Genomic DNA, 20132 nt, shown 5'->3' on the forward strand with positions numbered 1-20132 from the left:
TTAGTTGATCTAGTTGAATTGTTGTTAGCATTCGTCTGTCTAGGGGACAAGGGAGGAGTGAGCCCAAAAAATGAGAGTACATTGGTATCTTAGGTTAAGAACTTAATTTGTTCTGGAGGTCCGTTCTTAACCTGAAACTGTTCTTAACCTGAGGTACCACTTTATCAAGTCATTGATATTTTAAGATTGTTTAAATGAATATTCTAAAATGTAAAACAGAAAATTTAATAAAAATTGAGTGACTGAGTGAGTGAGTGAGAGAAATCTGAAGGCAACCCTGTATAGGAAAGCTTTTTTAAAAAGTTTATGTTTTATTATGTTTCTATATAGGTTGGCAGCTGCTTGGAGTGCCTGGGGCAATAAATAACATCACCATCATCATTACTGTTATTATTATCATTATTATTGAATAGGACGTCCCTATTTTCATTGGAGAAATGTTGGAGAGCATGTATCAAGTGGCTGGGAATCCCAAGCATGGAGAGCTCTGCTGTGCTTGGCTCTGGCTTTTAGCTTCTGCACTTAAGTGGGCCTGATCCAGTTACCCTTTGGCCCGATCCCGCTGCCAGGCTCCTCTTAGCCTCTCCATTCACAGCCACCCCAAGCTCTGAGACGCTTCCTTGTGCAACCTGCGGATCTCCCCGCCTCTCTCTCCTCCCCGCGCGCAAAGGACCACGTTCCCCTGCCAGGCAGCAGTTCGAAAGGTGCAGCTCCTCCCGCAGGATGGCGGCGTGCCAGCCAGCCTTCCTACCCGGAATGAAGCTTTTCTTCTTCTCCTTCTCCTCTCCCCCTCTCCTCCTCCTCCTCCTCCCCCTTTGCAATCCTGACCCCTAAAGAAGTGCAGTTCCTTTTCCTCCTATGGCCGGGCTCCTGAACAGCCACATCATTCTTTTGTTCTCAGGTGGGAAAGCAAAAAAACACACCACCAAAAAACCGCTGGAAGCAGGTAACTGGGGTCAGGTTGCAAAATGTGTGCGCGATTTCTTAAATTTTATTCTTCCGTGTGTTTCTTTTTCCTCCCCTACGATGAACTCTCCTGGTCTGGAGGGGGAGCGCGGCGCCTTTATTTATTTCTTGGAAAGCTCTACTGAATCGACTTTGTTTTCCAATGAGAGGCATTGTCTGGCTTTTAAATCCCTCCCTTAAAACCTTCTCCTTCCGCCTACTAGATCTTTTCTTCTGCTTTTATTTTTTTTAAAAAAACATTTCTGCCCTACCCACTGCCGTTTAACCCTCTCTTAGCTTCCCATCCTTTTCTTTTTTTCCTCTTTTTCTTTTTGCAAACCGCTTTTTAAAGAAACGAATCGCAGCAATTGCGCATCCAGGAGAATCCGCGCGCCACCCGGACGCATTTGGAGAATTAATCCTTGCGTGGGCGGGGAAAAATAAACACAAATCAATGGCTTGCAAACAGTAGTTCAACCCACCCGGTTCCTTGGCTATTGCAATTTATTTTCTTCCCCTTTTTTTGGCCTTTTCTTACGAGGAGGTGCCGGACGGGTTAAACCGATAGAGGGCTGAGCGTCCCAGAGAGGACGAGAAACTTGAGCTTAGAAGAGCCCCTTAATACCCGAGGCCCTTTTCTGATGGGAGGAGAGAAAGGCGCACACATACAGAGAGAGAGGCTGGATTTTTTATTTTTTTTATTTAAAGAAGAGTTTGCATGAAAAATAACCATAATAACTGTTCCGTTGCAATAGAAAACCGCAGATCCTCCGGGAAAGAAATGCGTTCGGGAACATGCACGGTGGGTAAAAAGCAGCGTCAGCCCAGCGAGCTTTGCAAAAAAAAAGAAAGAGGGGGAAAAGGGAAAGTTGAACCCCTCCCCGAAAACCTCCTTATCAAATAAAAGTAGGAGAGAGGGAAGGAGGGGGGAGGGATCCCGAGCCTCCCTCTCGCCCACCCCCCCAGGCTGGGTTTTGTGCGGGTTGATCCCTCTCTCTCTCTCTCCCTCCAAGCATGGCCTCTCTGCCAGGACAATGGAAGAAGCTGCAGCTGATCCCAGATCCAAGGACAAGGCGGAAAGAAAGAGAGAGGATCCCTCGACCCTGTAATCCCGCTCCCTTCCTCCCCCACAAAATATAGATGGGGAGAGAGACGCCGATCGCTTCTTCTTCCTCTTTTAAGGCTCTGCAGCCTCTGGAAGAAACGATTGCACCTTTTTAGTGTGTGTGCAAGGTTAGAAAATAGCTTTTTTTTTAGTGTGTGTCTGTGTACAAGTTAAGAGACATCTAAATTCTGATCCAGACCTCATTTGGTTTCCCTCGGCGCTCAGTGCAGCCCCCATAAAGGGCTTGTTATTTTATTTTTGTAAACGTCCTGTGCAAGGGATTTTTAAAAAATGCTCTTTCGCTGCCTGAAGAAGAAGAAAAAAGCAGGTAAAACTAGCATGTTTCAGGGGGTTAAGATTTTGGGTTAGCCCATCTCTCCCTGATGAATGGGCTGCCGTCCTTTCAGAAGCTACAGAGCAGCAAGTCCCATTGAACTCAATAGGCTTACTCCCAGGAAAGTGGGTACAAGGATGATCGCAAGCGCCTTTTCAATGAGACTTCTGCGATAGTCCGTTTTAGTCTGCTAGATAACTTTCTAAAAAGTTTTCTCAATTCATTAACTTTTCATTGTGCTGTTATTTATTTTGCACCGTGTCAGTTTTCTCAGTTTGTTAACTCTTTTCATTGTGCTGTTATTTCTTAAAACATTTCACATCCCCACTCATCACATTGTTTGGATTTCGAGATGGGACACAGTAGAAAAATTCTTGCACTAAAATGTTAGAAATAGCCATAGATGCGTGAGATCTCAGAGAAAATGCTTCCCCCACCCCCATCAAAGCTATTTTAAGTCAAATGCAAATGAATGTTGGTTTAAGGGGGAAATGGACGGATTAATCGGTGATAACTTAATATAATGAATCTATTGGTAACCATCCTAATTTTAATGTTGCAGTGTTGGCCTCTCTCCCAACTTGGAAATAAATGAGTAAGAACATCCTAATGACCAAAGGCCTATCTAGTCCAATTTCCTGTTCTCACTGGAAACTGGCAAAAAATGTCCTCTCTGGCAGTTAGAACCTCTGTTGCATTCAGAGCCCTTCTGTTTGTGAGGTCATGTCAGATTTAAACTATAATCCAGGGGGCAGGGAGCCTTTTTCAAGCTGAGGGCCGCATTCCATTCTGAGTGACCTCCTGGGGGCCACAAGCCAGTCATGGATAGGGCCAGCAGGAAATGTGGGCAGAGCAATGAATGTAAATTGTACATTTGTGCAGTAAACTTAAAAGGTAAAGGTACACTTGCCCGTACGGGCCAGTCTTGCCAGACTCTAGGGTTGTGCGCCCATCTCACTCAAGAGGCCGGGGGCCAGCGCTGTCTGCAGACACTTCCGGGTCACGTGGCCAGCGTGACGAAGCTACTCTGGCAAGCCAGAGCCGCACACGGAAACGCCGTTTACCTTCCCACTAGTAAGCAGTCCCTATTTATCTACTTGCACTTAGGGGTGCTTTCGAACTGCTAGGTGGGCAGGAGCTGGGACCGAAAGACGGGAGCTCACCCTGCCGCAGGGATTCGAACCACCGACCTTTCGATCAGCAAGTCCTAGGCGCTGAGGCTTTTACCCACAGCGCCACCCGTGTCCCTGGTGCAGTAAACTTAAGTTTCCACAAACCAAGAAGTATTGGAGTTCATGAATACATTCTAGCCAGGCGAAAACGCTTGCAGAGGGTTTGAGGCATGCCTGTGGAGCTATGCCTGTTTATGGTTTTGATCCATGGGCTACTTTTAAAATGAGGCTGCATTTTAAATTGCATTTTAACCTGTATTTTAAATTGGTTTTTTTTCCAATTATGTTTTTACTGTAATTTTACTGGGGTTAGCTGCCCTGAGCCCGACTCTGGCCGGGGAGGACGGGGTATAAATAAAATTTATTATTTATTATTATTAAGTGGAATGATAGTGCTTTAAATGAAGCGTGTGGATGGAGCCTGGGAAATATCTCCATTTTGGCTTGTTGGAAGAGGGCAGTCTTCAGTAGGCTCCAAAAAGACTGTCACATTTAAAGGGAGGGCATTCCAAAGGGCAGGTAAGGTGCTATCTGCCGGAGGCTCTCATCAGCCGAGCATAGTGATCGCTTGGGTATATAATATTTTAAAAATCTTGTTTAAGTGTACACAGACTTAACAGTCAAAACAGTATATTGTTAAAATATTAAACTAAGCATGCAACCTAAACCCAGTAAAACAGTGATATAGAAATGCAGAATGTGAAATAAAGCAGAAATTCAGAAGATTCAAACATGTTAAACAGGGTCTGATCCTATTGGCCAGGGAAAGCCGGGGTAAAAATAGAAGTCTTTGCAAGACATCTGAAGCCATTAGTGGTTTCTGCTTTTGGTATGGCGATGAAAACAGCATTCCTTGATCTCTCTCTACTTTATACTCTTCATGCTTTGAGGTGTTTTTCCCCTCCTAAAACCAAGCTGCTCATACGTTTTATGAAATAAGTAAATAAAATTCCACAGTACAAGATGGATAGCAAAATAATAATAATCCTGATTTCTGGGCACTGCCCTGCAATATTTTGAAAGGTACAGGGCCACAAGTGGGATTTCCCAAGGTGATCTATGTCAGTCACAATGACGTCATGTGCGAGGAGCTTTGTAGTCCCAAAATTGGGACTCCCAAGCACCATTTAAGTAGGGATCCCATATTTCAAAAAGTGAAAATCCGAACACAAAAGGTGTTGAGCTGTTTTTAAGGAAATTTGCCAAAATCTACGCTTCCAACATGGGTTGACATACATCCCGATTTCCCCAGACATTCCAGCAATTTTCTGCCTGGACAGTGTTTCCGATGGCCAAATCCTGGCTATGTCCGAGAAATTCCAGACGTATGGCTACCCTAACTTAAGGCGCTGATAAATGGGAGGTTTCCCCCCTCATTGTTTTAGCAGGAGATCCCAGGCAACTCTGCATAGATACCCCCCTCCTACAATGAAAGAGAAATTCTTCCTGCCCCCACTGCCATTTTAGCAGACATCCGTCCATCCTCTGCTTAAATACATCGTCCGTTCCACGCAGTCCTTTTCTTCCAGAAAAGTAGGTGTCGGTACTCCCGCGTTTGAACAGCCCTTACTATCAGAAGGTTATTCCTGATGTTTCGTCAGAATTTCCTTTCCTGTAACTTGAATCCATTGATTCGAGTCCCACCCTGTGGAGCACGATAAAACAAGCTTGTCCCCTCTTCCATGTGAGAGGCCTTTAGGTATTTGAAGATGGCTGTCATATCTCTTCTCAGTCCCCACTTTTCCAGGCTAAATTCCCTCACCCATTCCTCACAGGTTCCCAGACCCTTGATCATCTTGCTTGCCTTCCTCTGCACATCTTCCAGCTTGTCAATATCTTTCTTAAATTCTGCTGTCCAGAACAGGACACAGGACTCCAGGTGCGCTCTGACCAAGATCAAATACAGCAAGAATATGATTTCCCTTGATCAGGACACTGGGTCATTCCACGCCAAATCACCTGGGGCCCTGTGCTTTCACAACTCAGATTTTCTTTTTTTAAAAAAAAATAATGTGTAGATAACCTCAAATTAATTTTTGAAAAATTTTTGGTCCAAAATTGGGCTCAGGATTTTTTTTTAAAAAAAATTCTGCATCAGTTTAGTAAAAACCACCTGTTTCGCTTATTTTTCAACCAACTGGGAATATTTTGGTATCAAAATAAAGCTAATTTGGTCTCTGTAAACGAAGGTGTGAAATACTTCTGTTGATGCCACCTACAATAGGTTGGGGGATCCCTTGGCTGTTTTTAACTGAGGAGAATTTTTCTCTGTTGATTTCTGTTTTTCTTCCTTGCTCTTCAGGTAGAAGGCCCTGCCATCAAACATTGATCTCCATGTGCTTCTGAGGCAAAGACGACCCCATCTCAGCAGCCAGTTTTTCCACAGGTGTAAGTCAGAAGGCGGAGGCCGGACGCATTCCTCTCCCAGAGAAACCTTCCGCGTTTTCGGAGAAGGCCGGCGGTTAGGCTGTCTCAAAATGGCCGCCAAGCGGGGCGCGACTTCGAGCCTCCATTTGCAGGGTGAGCTGGAGCAGGTGGCCCGGCGGCGGAAGAAGATGGAGGTTGAGGAGGACGAACACGAGAACCCCGAGCCAGAGGAAGGCTGGCGGGGGAAAGGAGAGGCCTCCCGCGGCCCCCGAGACAAAGAGGAGAGGCTGCCCAGGGGCCGGACGGCTCACCAGAAGGCCCTCCTCAATGCCACGCGCTCCCCTCGCTCGGGGTGGAGAAACCCGCCAGCGTCCCGGCCGGCGGAGTGGGAAGACAGGCGAGCCTTTCCGTCCTCCCTTGAGGGGCCAGCAGCGGCCCGCCCGTGGCCCAGGAGCGGACGGGCATCCCGCCACCAGCAGGGCCTGGCCGGGGAGGGCCCCGAGGCCCACAACAGCCTGGACTCCGGGGAGATTGGCGAGTCCGGGGTGGTGAAAGTGAAGGAGGAGGTGTTGGGCGACGACTCGGCCAGCATGGAGATGAAGCGCCAGCGCTTCCGCCAGTTCCGCTACCAGGAGGCCGAGGGCCCCCGCGAAGTGTGCAGCCAGCTCTGGTACCTGTGCCACCGGTGGCTGAAGCCGGAGAGGCACACCAAGGAGCAGATCCTGGAGCTGCTGATCCTGGAGCAGTTCCTGGCCATCCTGCCGCCGGACCTCCAGAGCTGGGTGAGGGAACACGAACCGGAGACGTGCTCCCAGGCGGCCGCTTTGGCCGAGGATTTCCTACAGATGCAGAGGGAGGCGGAGAGAAGGGAGCAGCAGGTGAGACAGAGATTCATCCTGATCGGCATCTCTGCGCATGCGTGAATGTGCGTTTGGGGAGCAGCAAACATTTGGGGAGAATAGCGATCCTGGCTGGAAGAGCGGGTGGCGCTGTGGTCTAAACCACTAAGCCTCTTGGGTTTGCCGATCAGAAGGTCGGCGGTTCAAATCCCCACGACAGGGTGAGCTCCTGTTGCTCAGTCCCTGCTCCTGCCAACCTAGCAGTTCGAAAGCACGTCAAAGTGCAAGTAGATAAATAGGTACCACTCTGGCAGGAAGGTAAACGGTTTTCTGTGCGCTCTGGCTTCCATCACAGTGATCTGTTGTGCCCAAAGCGGTTTAGTCATGCTGGCCACATGACTCGGAAAGTTGTCTGTGGACAACTTACCTCTACTGGCTGCCAATTAGCTTCCGGTCCCAATTGAAAGTGCTGCTTTTGACCCATAAAGCCTTAAACGGCTCAGGGACGCAATACCCGAATGACCGCTTCTCCCCATAGAAACGGTCCCGGATTCTGCGGTCATCCTCTGAGGCCCTTCTTCACCTGCCTCCTCCACACTCCTCCTGCCCAGGCCACAGCCTCATTGCTCATGCTGCGTTGCATCCTTGAGCGTTTTTGCCTGGATGGAGGATAGAGAGAGGAATGTGTGTGGGGGGGGGGAAACCTGTCTATATTGGGGTTTTTTTAAAAAAAGAAACACACCAAATTTATTTATTTATTTCATAAAATTTATAAACCACTTGACAGTGAACCACAAACGAATCTAAAAGCAGTTTACAAAAAAATGATAGATATTTCGCTAAGCACAATTAGCAACAGTAATTTAAGTCTAACAATAGTTTATCTTTTAAAATGTGTGAGGGGGTGTTATGATTGTGTACTTTGCAGTTTTATATTCTGAATTTGTCCTGTGAACGACCTTGAGACCCGCAGGTATAGGGCGGTATATTATTATTATTAATAATAATAATAATAATAATAGACTAAAAACAGGTTAAAACTCACAGCTTTCTAAGCATCTGCGTAGGCTTGTTTAAACAAAAACATTTCCAACAGGTCTTCTTTGGCCATCACTCGTAGCCGAGTAAGATTGTCTTCCATTAACACGGTCTTAACAATGAGTCCCTAAGTGACCATGGAGGCCAATTCTGGATCCACGTATCCTTCCACATTGGGGACATTGGTTTCCGGGCGGGAGTTGATCATGGTGTGGATTTGCCAAGCATGCCTTCCTCTTAGCACATTTTCCCCTTTCATCCTGAGGTCCCGAGTTCGAGTGTCTTCAAAGCCCATGACACCTTTGGTAAAGGCTGTTCTCCAATTGGAGCACTCGCAGGCCAGTGTTTCCCAGTTGTCAGTACTGTATTCATATTACATTTCTTTAGATTTGCCTTGAGAGAGTCTTTTAACCTCTTTCGTTGACCACCAGCATTACGCTTTGCAGCAAAGGCACCTGCCTGTTGTCAAGAGGCAGGGAGTTCCGCAGTGTAGGTGCCGCCACACTAACAGATTGATTTCTTCCAAATGCAGGACTGGTATCACAAAGCACCCATAAGAGAGCCAGTGTGTTAAATTTCCATTGGTTGCCCCACCCACTTCCCCCTCTGTGTGAAAAACCCACTGCCATGTTGCAAGAGGGCAATGCATGCCTCTGGCTGAAAAGGATTTCCCTGCACCTACTGTAATTGCAAAAGCCCTGCTCTGAAGAGGGGCTGGGTTGGGCTGTCTCCAAGGCTGCTTTCCACTCAAAAATTCCTTGCATTTTTAGAATTTCCCTATATACTGCTAAGAATTTGTCTGTTTACGAAAGCCTAAAACCAGGCGTACGCAAAGTCTGCTGGGACTGCATCCTGCCCAGCAGATCCTGCACTGAGCAGTGGGGCTTTTGCGGAGGGAATTAGCTGACCTAGTCCAGATTTATTAAATTTTTATACCTCTCACTCAAAAAGAAGTATCCCATAGTGGTTAACAGTGGAATTGTGCAAAACAATATAAGGCGTTCAGTGCGTTAGAAACAAACCATTCAGTGGTCGAATAAACTAATAATGCAAAACGCTTCAGTGAAAGCTCAGTTGAAACATGAACATGACCCTGGGGTTGCGGCGCTCATCTCGCTTTATTGGCCGAGGGAGCCGGCGTACAGCTTCCGGGTCATGTGGCCAGCATGACTAAGCCGCTTCTGGCGAACCAGAGCAGCTCACGGAAACACCGTTTACCTTGCTGTGACAACCCGAAGGACTTGCATGCTTTGTGCAAGAAGGGTGGGGTTTTGTTTTGTTTTAAATTAAAGGAACCAGTTACATGAATTCTGACATTGTTCGCTGCAAGCTGTCTTTTACAAGCGCTAACTAATACAGACCATTAACTTTAAGTGGCGTTTGGCCCTTACGTATTACCCTGCCTTTCTGAGCCCTACAATTTCGGGCCTGATCAAGATCTTTGGTGCTCTTTTCAGGTGCTAGGTCTCTTCGAAATGGACAACGCAGATTCTCCAGAGCCGGAGCCGGAGCAAACCCCCTCCGACTCTGCGCCCAAGCCTCTTTTCAGGGAAGCAAAGCAAGAGGCCGATGAGGAAGAGGGCAGCAATTTGGGTAAGAAGTTCGTTTTGCGTGGTTATCTTATTTGCTTACTGAGTCATCGCACCTGTTTTGGGTTCGTAGCCTCATTCCACCTCACCACCCTCCAACAAAATTCAGAGTGCCTGGCATCCTGGGCTGCCCTCTCTGCCCCAAACATTCGCCCCACTGGGGAGTTTCGGAGCTTATTGCAAAAGTTCTCCTGATAGGCAACATTCCTCCAGCTTTTCTCGAGATGTTACCCTCCAAAGGATCTGCAGCCCCTTCCACATTTTTGTGTCATCCCAGTCCTTCACTTGAGACGCGAATAAAGGGATTGGGCAGGCCTGCAAAATTCTTTGTTCTCCATCCTTGGCACCTGGGAGATCACCTGTTGGAACAGGTGGGGTGCCTCTTCTGCCCAAGGGAAACCCTTGCTCTAGAAACATGCCTTCGGGGCGGCTGACATATTTTATTCCATGTGGGGGCCTCTGTTTCATCTTTAAGTGGGTGGGGAAAACCTAGAGACCTTTTTTGCTTGTTTGAGGCAGTCGTATCCTCCCTCTAAGGAGCTTAAGATCAATGGCTACTTCTCAGCAGAGACCCTAGAGCAGAACATGGCGGCTGAGCGAGTTTATTGCCTGTATCAAGCTGGATCTTTCTGCTAAATGGATCTCGAGCAATGCGACTGGGAACAATCTGTTCTTGCCTGAGATGTTGCCAGTCAGGCCGGATGGGCCGGTGCAAAGCAACATTGGGCTGGCATCCTCTGTAATGCTTTTATCAGATTGCCACCGTTCCGTCAAAATGGGCTGGCTGCTCAATTGAGAATCGTGGAAGGGACCCTGCGGGTCATCTAATTCAACCGCCTGCAATGCAGAAATATTTTATCCAACATGGGGCTCGAACCCACAACTCTGAGATTCAGAGTTGTCTCCTGCTCTACTAACTGAGCTATCCCTTGGGATTTGCCTAAAAGAGGGGGTGGGGGAACATTTGGGGCCCCCAGATGTTGCCGAACTGCCATCCCCATCGCCCTCCGCAAGCGACAGGGAGGTTGAGTGCCGTCGTTCAACAACATCTGGAGGAGCAAAGTTTCCCCTACGCCCACCTAAAATGCTGCGTAAAATCTTGCCATCACTCCTGGCCATTTCGTATTTTAAAAAAATGAATCTCAGGGTGGCAGGTGATGGGGAAATGCCCCAAACCCCAGAGAACCACTGCCAGGATTAGCTAGGAATGCCTTCCTTAGATTATTGTACTACAATTCCTATCATACCTAGAATCATAGAATCATAGAGTTGGAAGAGACCACAAGGGCCATCGAGTCCAACCCCCTGCCAAGCAGGAAACACCATCAGAGCACTCCTGACATATGGTTGTCAAGCCTCTGCTTAAAGACCTCCAAAGAAGGAGACTCCACCACACTCCTTGGCAGCAAATTCCACTGTCAAACAGCTCTTACTGTCAGGAAGTTCTTCCTAATGTTTAGGTGGAATCTTCTTTCTTGTAGTTTGGATCCATTGCTCCGTGTCCGCTTCTCTGGAGCAGCAGAAAACAACCTTTCTCCCTCCTCTATGTGGCATCCTTTTATATATTTGAACATGGCTATCATATCACCCCTTAACCTCCTCTTCTCCAGGCTAAACATGCCCAGCTCCCTTAGCCGTTCCCCATAAGGCATCGTTTCCAGGCCTTTGACCATTTTGGTTGCCCTCCTCTGGACATGTTCCAGTTTGTCAGTGTCCTTCTTGAACTGTGGTGCCCAGAACTGGACACAGTACTCCAGGTGAGGTCTGACCAGAGCAGAATACAGTGGCACTATTACTTCCCTTGATCTAGATGCTATACTCCTATTGATGCAGCCCAGAATTGCATTGGCTTTTTTAGCTGCCGCGTCACACAGTTGGCTCATGTCAAGTTTGTTGTCAACCAAGACTCCTAGATCCTTTTCACATGTACTGCTCTCAAGCAAGGTGTCACCCATCTTGTATTTGTGCCTCTCATTTTTTTTGCCCAAGTGCAGTACTTTACATTTCTCCCTGTTAAAGTTCATCTTGTTTGTTTTGGCCCAGTTCTCTAATCTGTCAAGGTCGTTTTGAAGTGTGATCCTGTCCTCTGGGGTGTTAGCCACCCAAGACCGGGCCCAAGACCTGGCCATGCTGGCTGGGGCTGATGGGTATTGGAGTCCAGCAACGTCTGGAGGGATATCCTGGGGACTGATCCATGTAGGGAAGCCGAGATGGTGTCTGTTGTTTTGAGATCAAGTAGGCTGGGAGCGGGACGCGGGTGGCACTCTGGGTTAAACCACAGAGCCTAGGGCTTGCCGATCAGAAGGTCGGCGGTTCGAATCCCTGCGACGGGATGAGCTCCCGTTGCTCGGTCCCTGCTCCTGCCAACCTAGCAGTTTGAAAGCACGTCAAAGTGCAAGTAGATAAATAGGTACCGCTCCGGCGGGAAGGTAAATGGCGTTTTCATGCGCTGCTTTGGTTCTCCAGAAGCGGCTTAGTCATGCTGGCCACATGACCCAGAAGCTGTACGCCTGCTCCCTCAGTCAATAAAGCGAGATGAGCACCGCAACCCCAGAGTCGGCCACGACTGGACCTAATGGTCAGGGGTCCCTTTACCTTTAGGCTGGGAGCAAGAGAGGGTGGAATTGTGGAATAATGTTACCAGCAAATAGTGATGACCAACTCAGCTGTACAGTTCAGGTTTTTCAAATGCCGTGGCCCTTGAAGACAGAGGGTGGCGTTCAGCTAAGTGTTACGGAGGGGAGCAGACCTTTGAAATGCTTGGACTTGATCACGTTCATTCATTTCGCTGGATGAGATGATCCTCAGAGTCCCTTCCAACTCTGATTCTACCACCCAAAGTTTTCTTACTTTTCCCCCCCCTTTCCTTTTTTGATAATAATTTTTATTAGTTTTCAATTACAATAACCCAATCATAGCCCCATTATAACAATGCCAAATTATAATGCAGTTACAAATACCAAACATTCAGATGCCAAATTACATAATTTAGGTGGACCCACGCGTGCTAAAATTGACAGTTTGATTGTTTTCTTTATTCCTGCGTTCCAGAATCTTAATACTTTCAATTACATCCCAGTCAAAATAATATTCCCTTATACAACAACTGCAATATTAATAACTTCTATTCCTGTTGACACATTAAATGATTTATAGAAGTACAAGAGGAACTCAAGCTATATCAGGGGCCAGCAAACTTTTTCAGCAGGAGGCTGGTCCACTGTCCCTCAGACCCTGTGGGGGCCAGACTATATTTTGGAAGGGGGGGAAATGAATGGATACCTATGCCCCACAAATAACCCAGAGATGCATTTTAAATAAAAGCACACATTCTACTCATGTAAAAACACGCTGATTCCCAGACCGTCTGCGGGCCAGATTTACAAGGCGATTGGGCCGGATTAGGCCCCCAGGCCTTAGTTTGCCCACCCATTATCTATATCCTTGTTTCTCCTGCATGTGGCAATTATTCTGTCCGTGATGTTTCTTCCTGTCCTTGTAAAATGTTGCCTATCTTTTCCCAGTTGTTGCTGTTCTCCTTCATGGTGGAGCTAATATTGCATTGTTGTTTCAGAAATCCTCCATTGCTCCGTCCCTGTGCTTCATTGTTTTGCAACTTTTAACAGCAGCTGCAAAAGTCACACCGTCCCAATAAATACCCTGTTTTCGCCATTTTTCTCTCGGCCATTTTTCTCTTCCGTTTTTTTTTCGAGAGACAGAGTGATACAATATACATACAGTGGTACCTCGGGTTACATACGCTTCAGGTTACAGACGCTTCAGGTTACAGACTCCGCTAACCCTGAAATAGTGCTTCAGGTTAAGAACTTTGCTTCAGGATAAGAACAGAAATCGTGCTCCGGCGGCGCGGCGGCAGCAGCAGGAGGCCCCATTAGCTAAAGTGGTGCTTCAGGTTAAGAACAGTTTCAGGTTAAGAACGGACCTCCAGAATGAATTAAGTACTTAACCCGAGGTACCACTGTATAGAAAAGTTCCTTTTTTAAAAAAATTCTTTTTATTGAATTTTTCCAAACAAATCACATAATAGAAAATCCAAAAGGAAATCATAACATACAAATAATACCAAGAAAGAAAAAAAATAAAAAAATAAAAAATCCAAAGAATACTTCCCTTCATCTCGGTCTAGGTTATTTAACCATCCTTCCTTTCTGCGGTCTCTATTTTCTCTCTATGTTTCAGCTTCACAGATTTTATATCTCGCCTACTGTGATTTTAATATTACCTAAATTTGTTTCTGTATATGTTATGAATTTATTCCAAACATTAATAATTTTTTGACTTTTTTGCTGCCTGATTCTTTGTGTCATCTTATCTAATTCTATGTATTCGAATAATTTAAGCTGCCATTCTTTAATTGTTGGAATGTTGGGGGTTTTCCAATTCTGTATAGAAAAGTCCCTAATCTGGTCCCTGGTGTGATCAGGATCTCTCTCTCTCCCCCTCTTTGCCCGCAGGCAACCTTGGGCAAGTGGCGCCCCGGGCAGGCGGCCCCCTCCCCCTGTACCCGGAGGAGGGCAGCTCCGACGATGAGGGCCTATTGGACCTTGTCTATGCCGCCAACCTTGAGATCCACAGCCGGCGGCCGCCCCGCAGGACCCGCCTCATCCGGATGCGCACCCACGAGCTGCAGGTCTCCGACGAGGAGTGCTTGACCCGCTTCCGCCTGGACCGCCAGGCCATTCAGGACCTCTGCACCCTTCTGGCTCCTTACCTGGACGGGGCCTCGGCCAGCCGCAGGCACATCCCCACCTTGCAGAAGGTGCTGATCGCGCTGCAAGTGCTGGGCACCGGGTCCTTCCAGCGGATGACGGGCGACAACCTGCGCGTGTCGCAGTCGTCGGTCAGCCGCTGCCTCGACGCCTTCCTGGAGGCCATGCTCCGCCACGTCCACGAGCACATCACCTTCCCCACCACCGACTCGGAACTGCGCCGCACGAAGGAAGCCTTCTTCGACATCGCCGGCTTCCCCAACGTCATCGGGATCGTGGACTGCACCCACGTCCCCATCATCGCGCCGGCCGACATGCCGGCGCTCTACCGCAACTGCCACAACTTCCACAGCCTCAACGTGCAGGCCACCTGCGACGCCTCGGGGTGCTTCACCCACGTGCTGGCAAAATTCCCCGGCAGCGTCCACGACGCTCGGATATTCCAGCTCTCCCAGCTGCAGAGGCTCCTGGAGTCGTGGCCCGAAGGGAAGGGTTGGCTCTTGGGTGAGTATTTGAGTGTTTGGGGAGGCCGGTTCTGAGGTGAACGAACCACGTCGGACGTCTGTCTGCTCTGTCTCCACACCGGATGTCTGTGCAACTGTCGTCTCCTTTGGCAATCCCTCGTCGCCGAGTAAGATTGTCTTCCATCAGGGATGTCCACACACGTCGATCGCGATCTACTGGTCGATCCCTGCAAGGTTTCGGTAGATTGCGGTCAATGGCTGGCCCCCTTCCACCCCCTCTCCCTGCGCCGGCCTCCACTGTTACAGAAGGGAAGGCGCAGTTTAGAAACGGAGGCTGTTATCTGGCCAGCGATCATAATGTTAGTGGTTGCTTCTGTTCCTTCCTCCCTCAGAAGAGCTGCAAAAAAGTCCGTAACCCCCCTCCAAAAAAACTCGACAACTTTGACCTGAACCCCTAAAAAACGGGGGTAGATCACTGCCAGATTTTAAATTTGACAGTAGATCGCAGTCTCTCGGGAGTTGGCCACCCCTGGTCTCCCATGAACACAGTCTTAACAGTGAATCCATAAGTGACTGTGGAGGCCGATTCTGGATCCACACGTCCTTCCACAGTGGGGACATTGGTTTCTGGGCGGGAGTTGATCACAGTGAGGGTTTGCCAAGCATGCCTTCCTCTTAGCACGTTTCTCCCTTTCGTCCTGAGTTAGAGCGTCTTCAAAGCCCATGACACCTTTGGTAAAGGCTGTTCTCCAATTGGAGCGCTCGCAGGCCAGTGTTTCCCAGTTGTGGGTGTTTATACTGCATTTTTAAAGTTTTGCCTAAGACACCCACACAACATGTGCATAGGCAGCAAATCTATGGGGCCCTGGTTGTTTCAGACACACCCCCCCCCAGTAAAATATTTAGTGGGTCGAGTTCCCCCAATATTTTCTGCGAGTTGATGTTTTCATTCCTCTATTGGCCAGCCGCCTCCCCACACAGCCAAACCAAGCTCCCCCGATATATATGGTTTAATTAAAATTGCATTTCTGAATTTCAAAAGTTTACAAAAGAATACATACTTTCCCAATACACGCCCATTTCACATTCAACTTCCCCTCCACATCTCCGTGGTTCCCCCCATAGTTTCTTAAGTTTGCTGCGTAATATAATTATTGTTTACCTTATCTTTTCCACGCTGGGCTCCCAGCAAATATTCAACTGCTGTTCTCCATTCAAATCCTACCTGCCTTTTTTTTTTTTTTTTTACATGGTTCCAATAATTCTTTAAATACTCAAGAAAGGTTTCCACTCCTCCTTATAGTCTGCCTCTTCTCAATCTCTAATTTTCATTGTTAAATTTGCCAATTTGGCATATTCCGTCAGTTTTTACAGCCACTCCTCTTGAGTAGGTATCTCCTGATTTCGCCATATTTTTTGGTGAATAAAGTACTGTTGTTGCTGTCATGGCATACAAAAATAGGATCATCCATCTTCTGAGCTCCCCCGATATTTTCTGAAAGTTGCTGCCATGCTCCCTTATCTGCTCCCTTCCCTGGCTTGGGCAGCACCTTCCCCTCCAGCCGGGTGCCACCCTCTTTTCCCGACTTGCTACCCAGCTTTTGCCGCCATTTCTGCACGTGTCTGACCTGGGCAGCCGGGAGAGGCAGGCAGAAAGGGCAGCTGGTGAGGCGAGGAGGAAGTGGGGGAGCGGTAGGTATGTTTCTAAGCACAATTCAAAGTGTTGGTGCTGACCTTTAAAGCCCTAAACGGCCTCAGCCCAGTATACCTGAAGGAGCGTCTCCACTCCCATCGTTCAGCCTGAACTTTGGTCCAGCGCCGAGGGCCTTCTGGCGGTTCCCTCGCTGTGAGAAGCCAAGTTACAGGGAAGCAGGCAGAGGGCCTTCTCGGTAGTGGCACCCGCCCTGTAGAACGCCCTCCCACCAGATGTCAAAGAGAACAACTACCAGACCACATACCACCAGTCCTGAAAGACCTACATTGGCTCCCAGTGTGTTTCTGAGTACAATTCAAAGTGTTGGTGCTGACCTTTAAAGCCCTAAACGGCCTCAGCCCAGTATACCTGAAGGAGCGTCTCCACCCCCATTGTGGGGCTACCTTTGAAGGTGACCCGGAAACTACAACGAATCCAGAATATGGCATCTAGACTGGTGACTGGGAGCGGCCGCCGAGACCACATAACACTGGTCTTGAAAGATCTACATTGGCTCCCAGTACATTTCCGAGCACAATTCAAAGTGTTGGTGCTGACCTTTAAAGCCCTAAACGGCCTTGGTCCAGTATACCTGAAGGAGCGTCTGCACTCCCATCGTTCTGCCTGGACACTGAGGTCTAGCGCCGAGGGCCTTCTGGCGGTTCCCTCGCTGCGAGAAGCCAAGATACAGGGAACCAGGCAGAGGGCCTTCTTGGTAGTGGCACCCGTCCTGTGGAATAATAATAATAATAATAATAATAATAATGGTAATTTATTTATACCCCGCCCATCTGGCTGAGTTTCCCCAGCCACTCTGGATGGCTTCCAATCGAATGTTAAAAACAATACAGCATTAAATATTAAAAACTTCCCTAAACAGGGCTGCCTTCAGATGTCTTTTAAAGAGAAGATAGCTACTTATTTCTTTCACATCTGAAGGGAGGGCGTTCCACAGGGCGGGCGCCACTACCAAGAAGGCCCTCTGTCTGGTTCCCTGTAACCTCACTTCTCGCAATGAGGGAACTGGCCTTAGGCCCTCGGCGCTGGATCTCAGTGTCCGGGCTGAACGATGGGGGTGGAGACGCTCCTTCAGGTATACAGGAATGCTCTCCCACCAGACGTCAAAGAGAAAAACAACTACCAGACATTTTAGAAGACATCTGAAGGCAGCCCCGTTCAGGAAAGCTTTTAATGTTTAACAAACTATTGTACAGTGATACCTCGGGTTAAGAACTTAATTCGTTCTGGAGGTCTGTTCTTAACCTGAAGCACCACTTTAGCTAATGGGGCCTCCTGCTGCTGCTGTGCCGCTGGAGCATGATTTCTATTCTCATCCTGAAGCAAAGTTCTTAACCCGAGCTACTATTTCTGGGTTAGCAGAGTCTGTAACCTGAAGCATATGTAACCTGAGGAACCACTGTACAGTGGTGCCCCGCAAGACGAATGCCTCGCAAGACGGAAAACCCGCTAGACGAAAGGGTTTTCCGTTTTGGAGGGGCTTCGCAAAACGAATTTCCTATGGGCTTGCTTCGCAAGACGAAAATGTCTTGCGAGTTCCTGCGATTTTTTTTCGCTCCCCACCCCCTTTTTCTAAGGCACTAAGCTGCTAATAGCCTTTTAGCAGCTAATCCGCTAATCCCTTAAGCCTTTAATAGCCGCTAATAGCGCTAATCCGCTAATAGGGTTGCTTCGCAAGACGAAAAAACCGCTAGACGAAGAGACTCGCGGAACGGATTCTTTTCGTGGCACCACTGTATTTTAATATTTTGTTGGAAGCCGCCCAGAGTGGCTGGGGAAACCCAGCCAGATGGGTGGGGTATTAATTATTATTATTATTTATTATTGAACATGGGCAAGGGTGTGCAAGAGGGGGAGGCCTGTGCCCAGTTGTGTGTGGCCAGAGGAACGTGCCCTCCAGGGAGCAGGGGGGAAGTGTGGGGAGGGGAAATATTTTGTTCAGGTTGCCTCCAGTGCCTTTCACGCTCACCTTGCTCCCTCCTCTCCTCCGCAGGCGACAGCGGCTACCCCTTGCGCCCTTTCCTCATGACGCCGCACCCCGACGACGGCCCGGAGCCCGTGGCCCGCTACAACGCCACGCACGAGACGACGCGGATGGTGGTGGAGCAGGCCTTTGGCCAGCTCAAGATGCGCTTCCGCTGCCTCCACTCCACCGGCGGGCGGCTCATGCTTCGCCCGGAGAAGGTGGCCAAGGTGTTTGTGGTGTGCGCCATGCTCCACAACATGGCCCTCCGGCGCCAGTTGCCCATTATCAATGGCGGACAAGGGGTGGACACCGAGGTCCCTGTGCCTCCCTACCTGGAAACCGACAGCCTAGTGGAGCAAGACCCCCGCGGGGTGGATGTCCGGGAGCAGATCATTAGCACTTATTTCTCACAATAAATTTCGACTTTCGGTAGACGGCTCGCGGCTGGTTGCGTGTCCTTCGGGGTGTGGAAGAGGAAGGGCAGTCTTAGGTCGTCGTAAGCACTCCTCTCTCCCATACTTAGATTCCCAGGGTGGTTGCATCCCGCCCAACGACCAAAAACACCGAGAGTTTCCTTAGGGGGTGATCAAGGGCCTCGCACTGTGTGAGGTTTAAATTTCTCAGCGCACGATTAAACTGTGGAACTCCTTGCCACTGGAGGCAGTGATGGCCACCAACTCGGATGGCTTTCAAAGAGGATTAGGCAAATTCGTGGAGGAGGAGAGGGCTCTTGATGGCTGCTAGCCAGGTTGGCTACCTCCACAGCTAAATGCTTCTGAATGCCAGTTGTTGAAAAGCTCAGATGGGGAGTGTGTGTTTGGGCTTGGGTCCCGTTTTCGGGCTTCCCGCAGGCATCTGGTCAGCCACTGTGAGGACAGGATGCTCGACTTGACGGGCCCTTCTGTTCTCTGTGTCCCTTACGTATAAAACGTGAGTAGAGATTGACATCCAAGCTTGTCATGTCAGCTGCTACAAAATCCCTGGTAAGCGGCCTTTCTTTATTGAAGTAAGGGGTAAAGCAGACTTGTTCTCCCCTTATGAGGTGGAAATTTCCCCTTTACCTTTTCTGCAGATTAACTTCCCCACATGTAAAAACAAGTTCAAGCCCCATCAGTGTGGTAAAAGACTTCTCATTTCAACTTGGCCTACTCTGCCAGCACTGCCCACAAGTCTTAATTGCTGGAAAGGAAGCCGGAATGAGTTTCGCGGGGAGGCTGGTGGGCTACTTCGAACTACAGCAGGCATAGGGAACCTTTGGGCTCCTTTTTGTTCCTGCTGAACTACAACTCCCATGAGCCCCAGCAAGCATTGCCAGTGGGTATGGCTGATGGGAGTCGTGGTCCAGCAACATCTGGAGGACCGGCGGTTCCTCACATATGACCTACAGTTACTGCAGAGCTTTGCATTTCATCAAATTTGGCACAAGATAACCATGATATCTACGGTACTTCCAAGCGCTTGGGGTCTAACAGTGAGAAGAGACAGTGTGGTGTAGCGGTTAGAGCGTCGGAATAGGAACCGGGAGACCTGGGTTCAAATCTCTACCCAGCCACAAAGCTCAAGGGGTGACCTTGGGCCAGTCACTTCCTCTTAGCCTAACCTACCTCACAGGGTTGTTGTGGGGAGTAAAATAACAAGGGGAGAATCATGTGTGTCGCCTTGAGCTCCTTGGAGGAAAATGTTGGACTCAAATGCAATAAAGAAATAATAAAGATCCGCAATCCCACCGTGTTTTTGTTGTTGTTTTAGTTTAGTTTTAAGGGGGGGGGGGCTTATCTGATTTCTCATGGGGTGAACAGCAGCTAGAGGGAGGGATTTTTATTTATTTGTTTCTTATTGCCATCAATCCCCCATTATTTACCGATCCCATTA

At 48.5% G+C, this 20132-nt stretch overlaps 1 protein-coding gene and 1 long non-coding RNA gene across 6 annotated transcripts in view; one reads left to right on the forward strand and one right to left on the reverse strand.

The window, feature by feature from the left end:
* The window catches only part of LOC310671060, a 184643-nt gene extending 167098 nt beyond the window's left edge, over nucleotides 1–17545 (reverse strand). Inside the window, exon 1 of the long non-coding RNA XR_014507731.1 lies at nucleotides 17481–17545. This is a non-coding gene — a long non-coding RNA (uncharacterized lncRNA). The remainder of the gene's footprint in view (nucleotides 1–17480) is intronic.
* Nucleotides 542–19981, forward strand: LOC310670282 (uncharacterized protein). 5 transcript variants are annotated; one of them, XM_083425374.1, is made up of 5 exons: nucleotides 542–946; nucleotides 5859–6801; nucleotides 9258–9393; nucleotides 13865–14623; nucleotides 18288–19981. In XM_083425374.1, the coding sequence occupies exons 2-5, from the start codon at nucleotides 6034–6036 to the stop codon at nucleotides 18674–18676; spliced, it is 2052 nt and encodes a 683-aa protein (XP_083281500.1). In that variant the 5' UTR covers nucleotides 542–946; nucleotides 5859–6033; the 3' UTR covers nucleotides 18677–19981. The 5 variants fall into 5 exon arrangements, with proteins under 5 accessions (XP_083281500.1, XP_083281496.1, XP_083281498.1 ...); XM_083425370.1 differs by lacking the exon at nucleotides 542–946 and adding an exon at nucleotides 1292–1747; XM_083425372.1 differs by lacking the exon at nucleotides 542–946 and adding an exon at nucleotides 1769–2178.
* Nucleotides 19982–20132: the final 151 nt, after the last annotated feature.

This window comes from Podarcis tiliguerta (assembly GCF_965153285.1).
Source record: "Podarcis tiliguerta genome assembly, chromosome: 2".
NCBI classification, from domain to species: Eukaryota; Metazoa; Chordata; class Lepidosauria; order Squamata; family Lacertidae; genus Podarcis; species Podarcis tiliguerta.

Excerpts from the sequence above, each read along its gene's own strand:
- LOC310670282 (XM_083425374.1), top strand. The coding sequence starts at position 6,034 with ATGGCCGCCAAGCGGGGCGCGACTTCGAGCCTCCATTTGCAGGGTGAG. Across the intron at positions 9,394-13,864 it reads GGAAGAGGGCAGCAATTTGG|GCAACCTTGGGCAAGTGGCG; the intron begins GTAAGAAGTTCG and ends CTTTGCCCGCAG. Across the intron at positions 14,624-18,287 it reads AGGGAAGGGTTGGCTCTTGG|GCGACAGCGGCTACCCCTTG; the intron begins GTGAGTATTTGA and ends TCTCCTCCGCAG.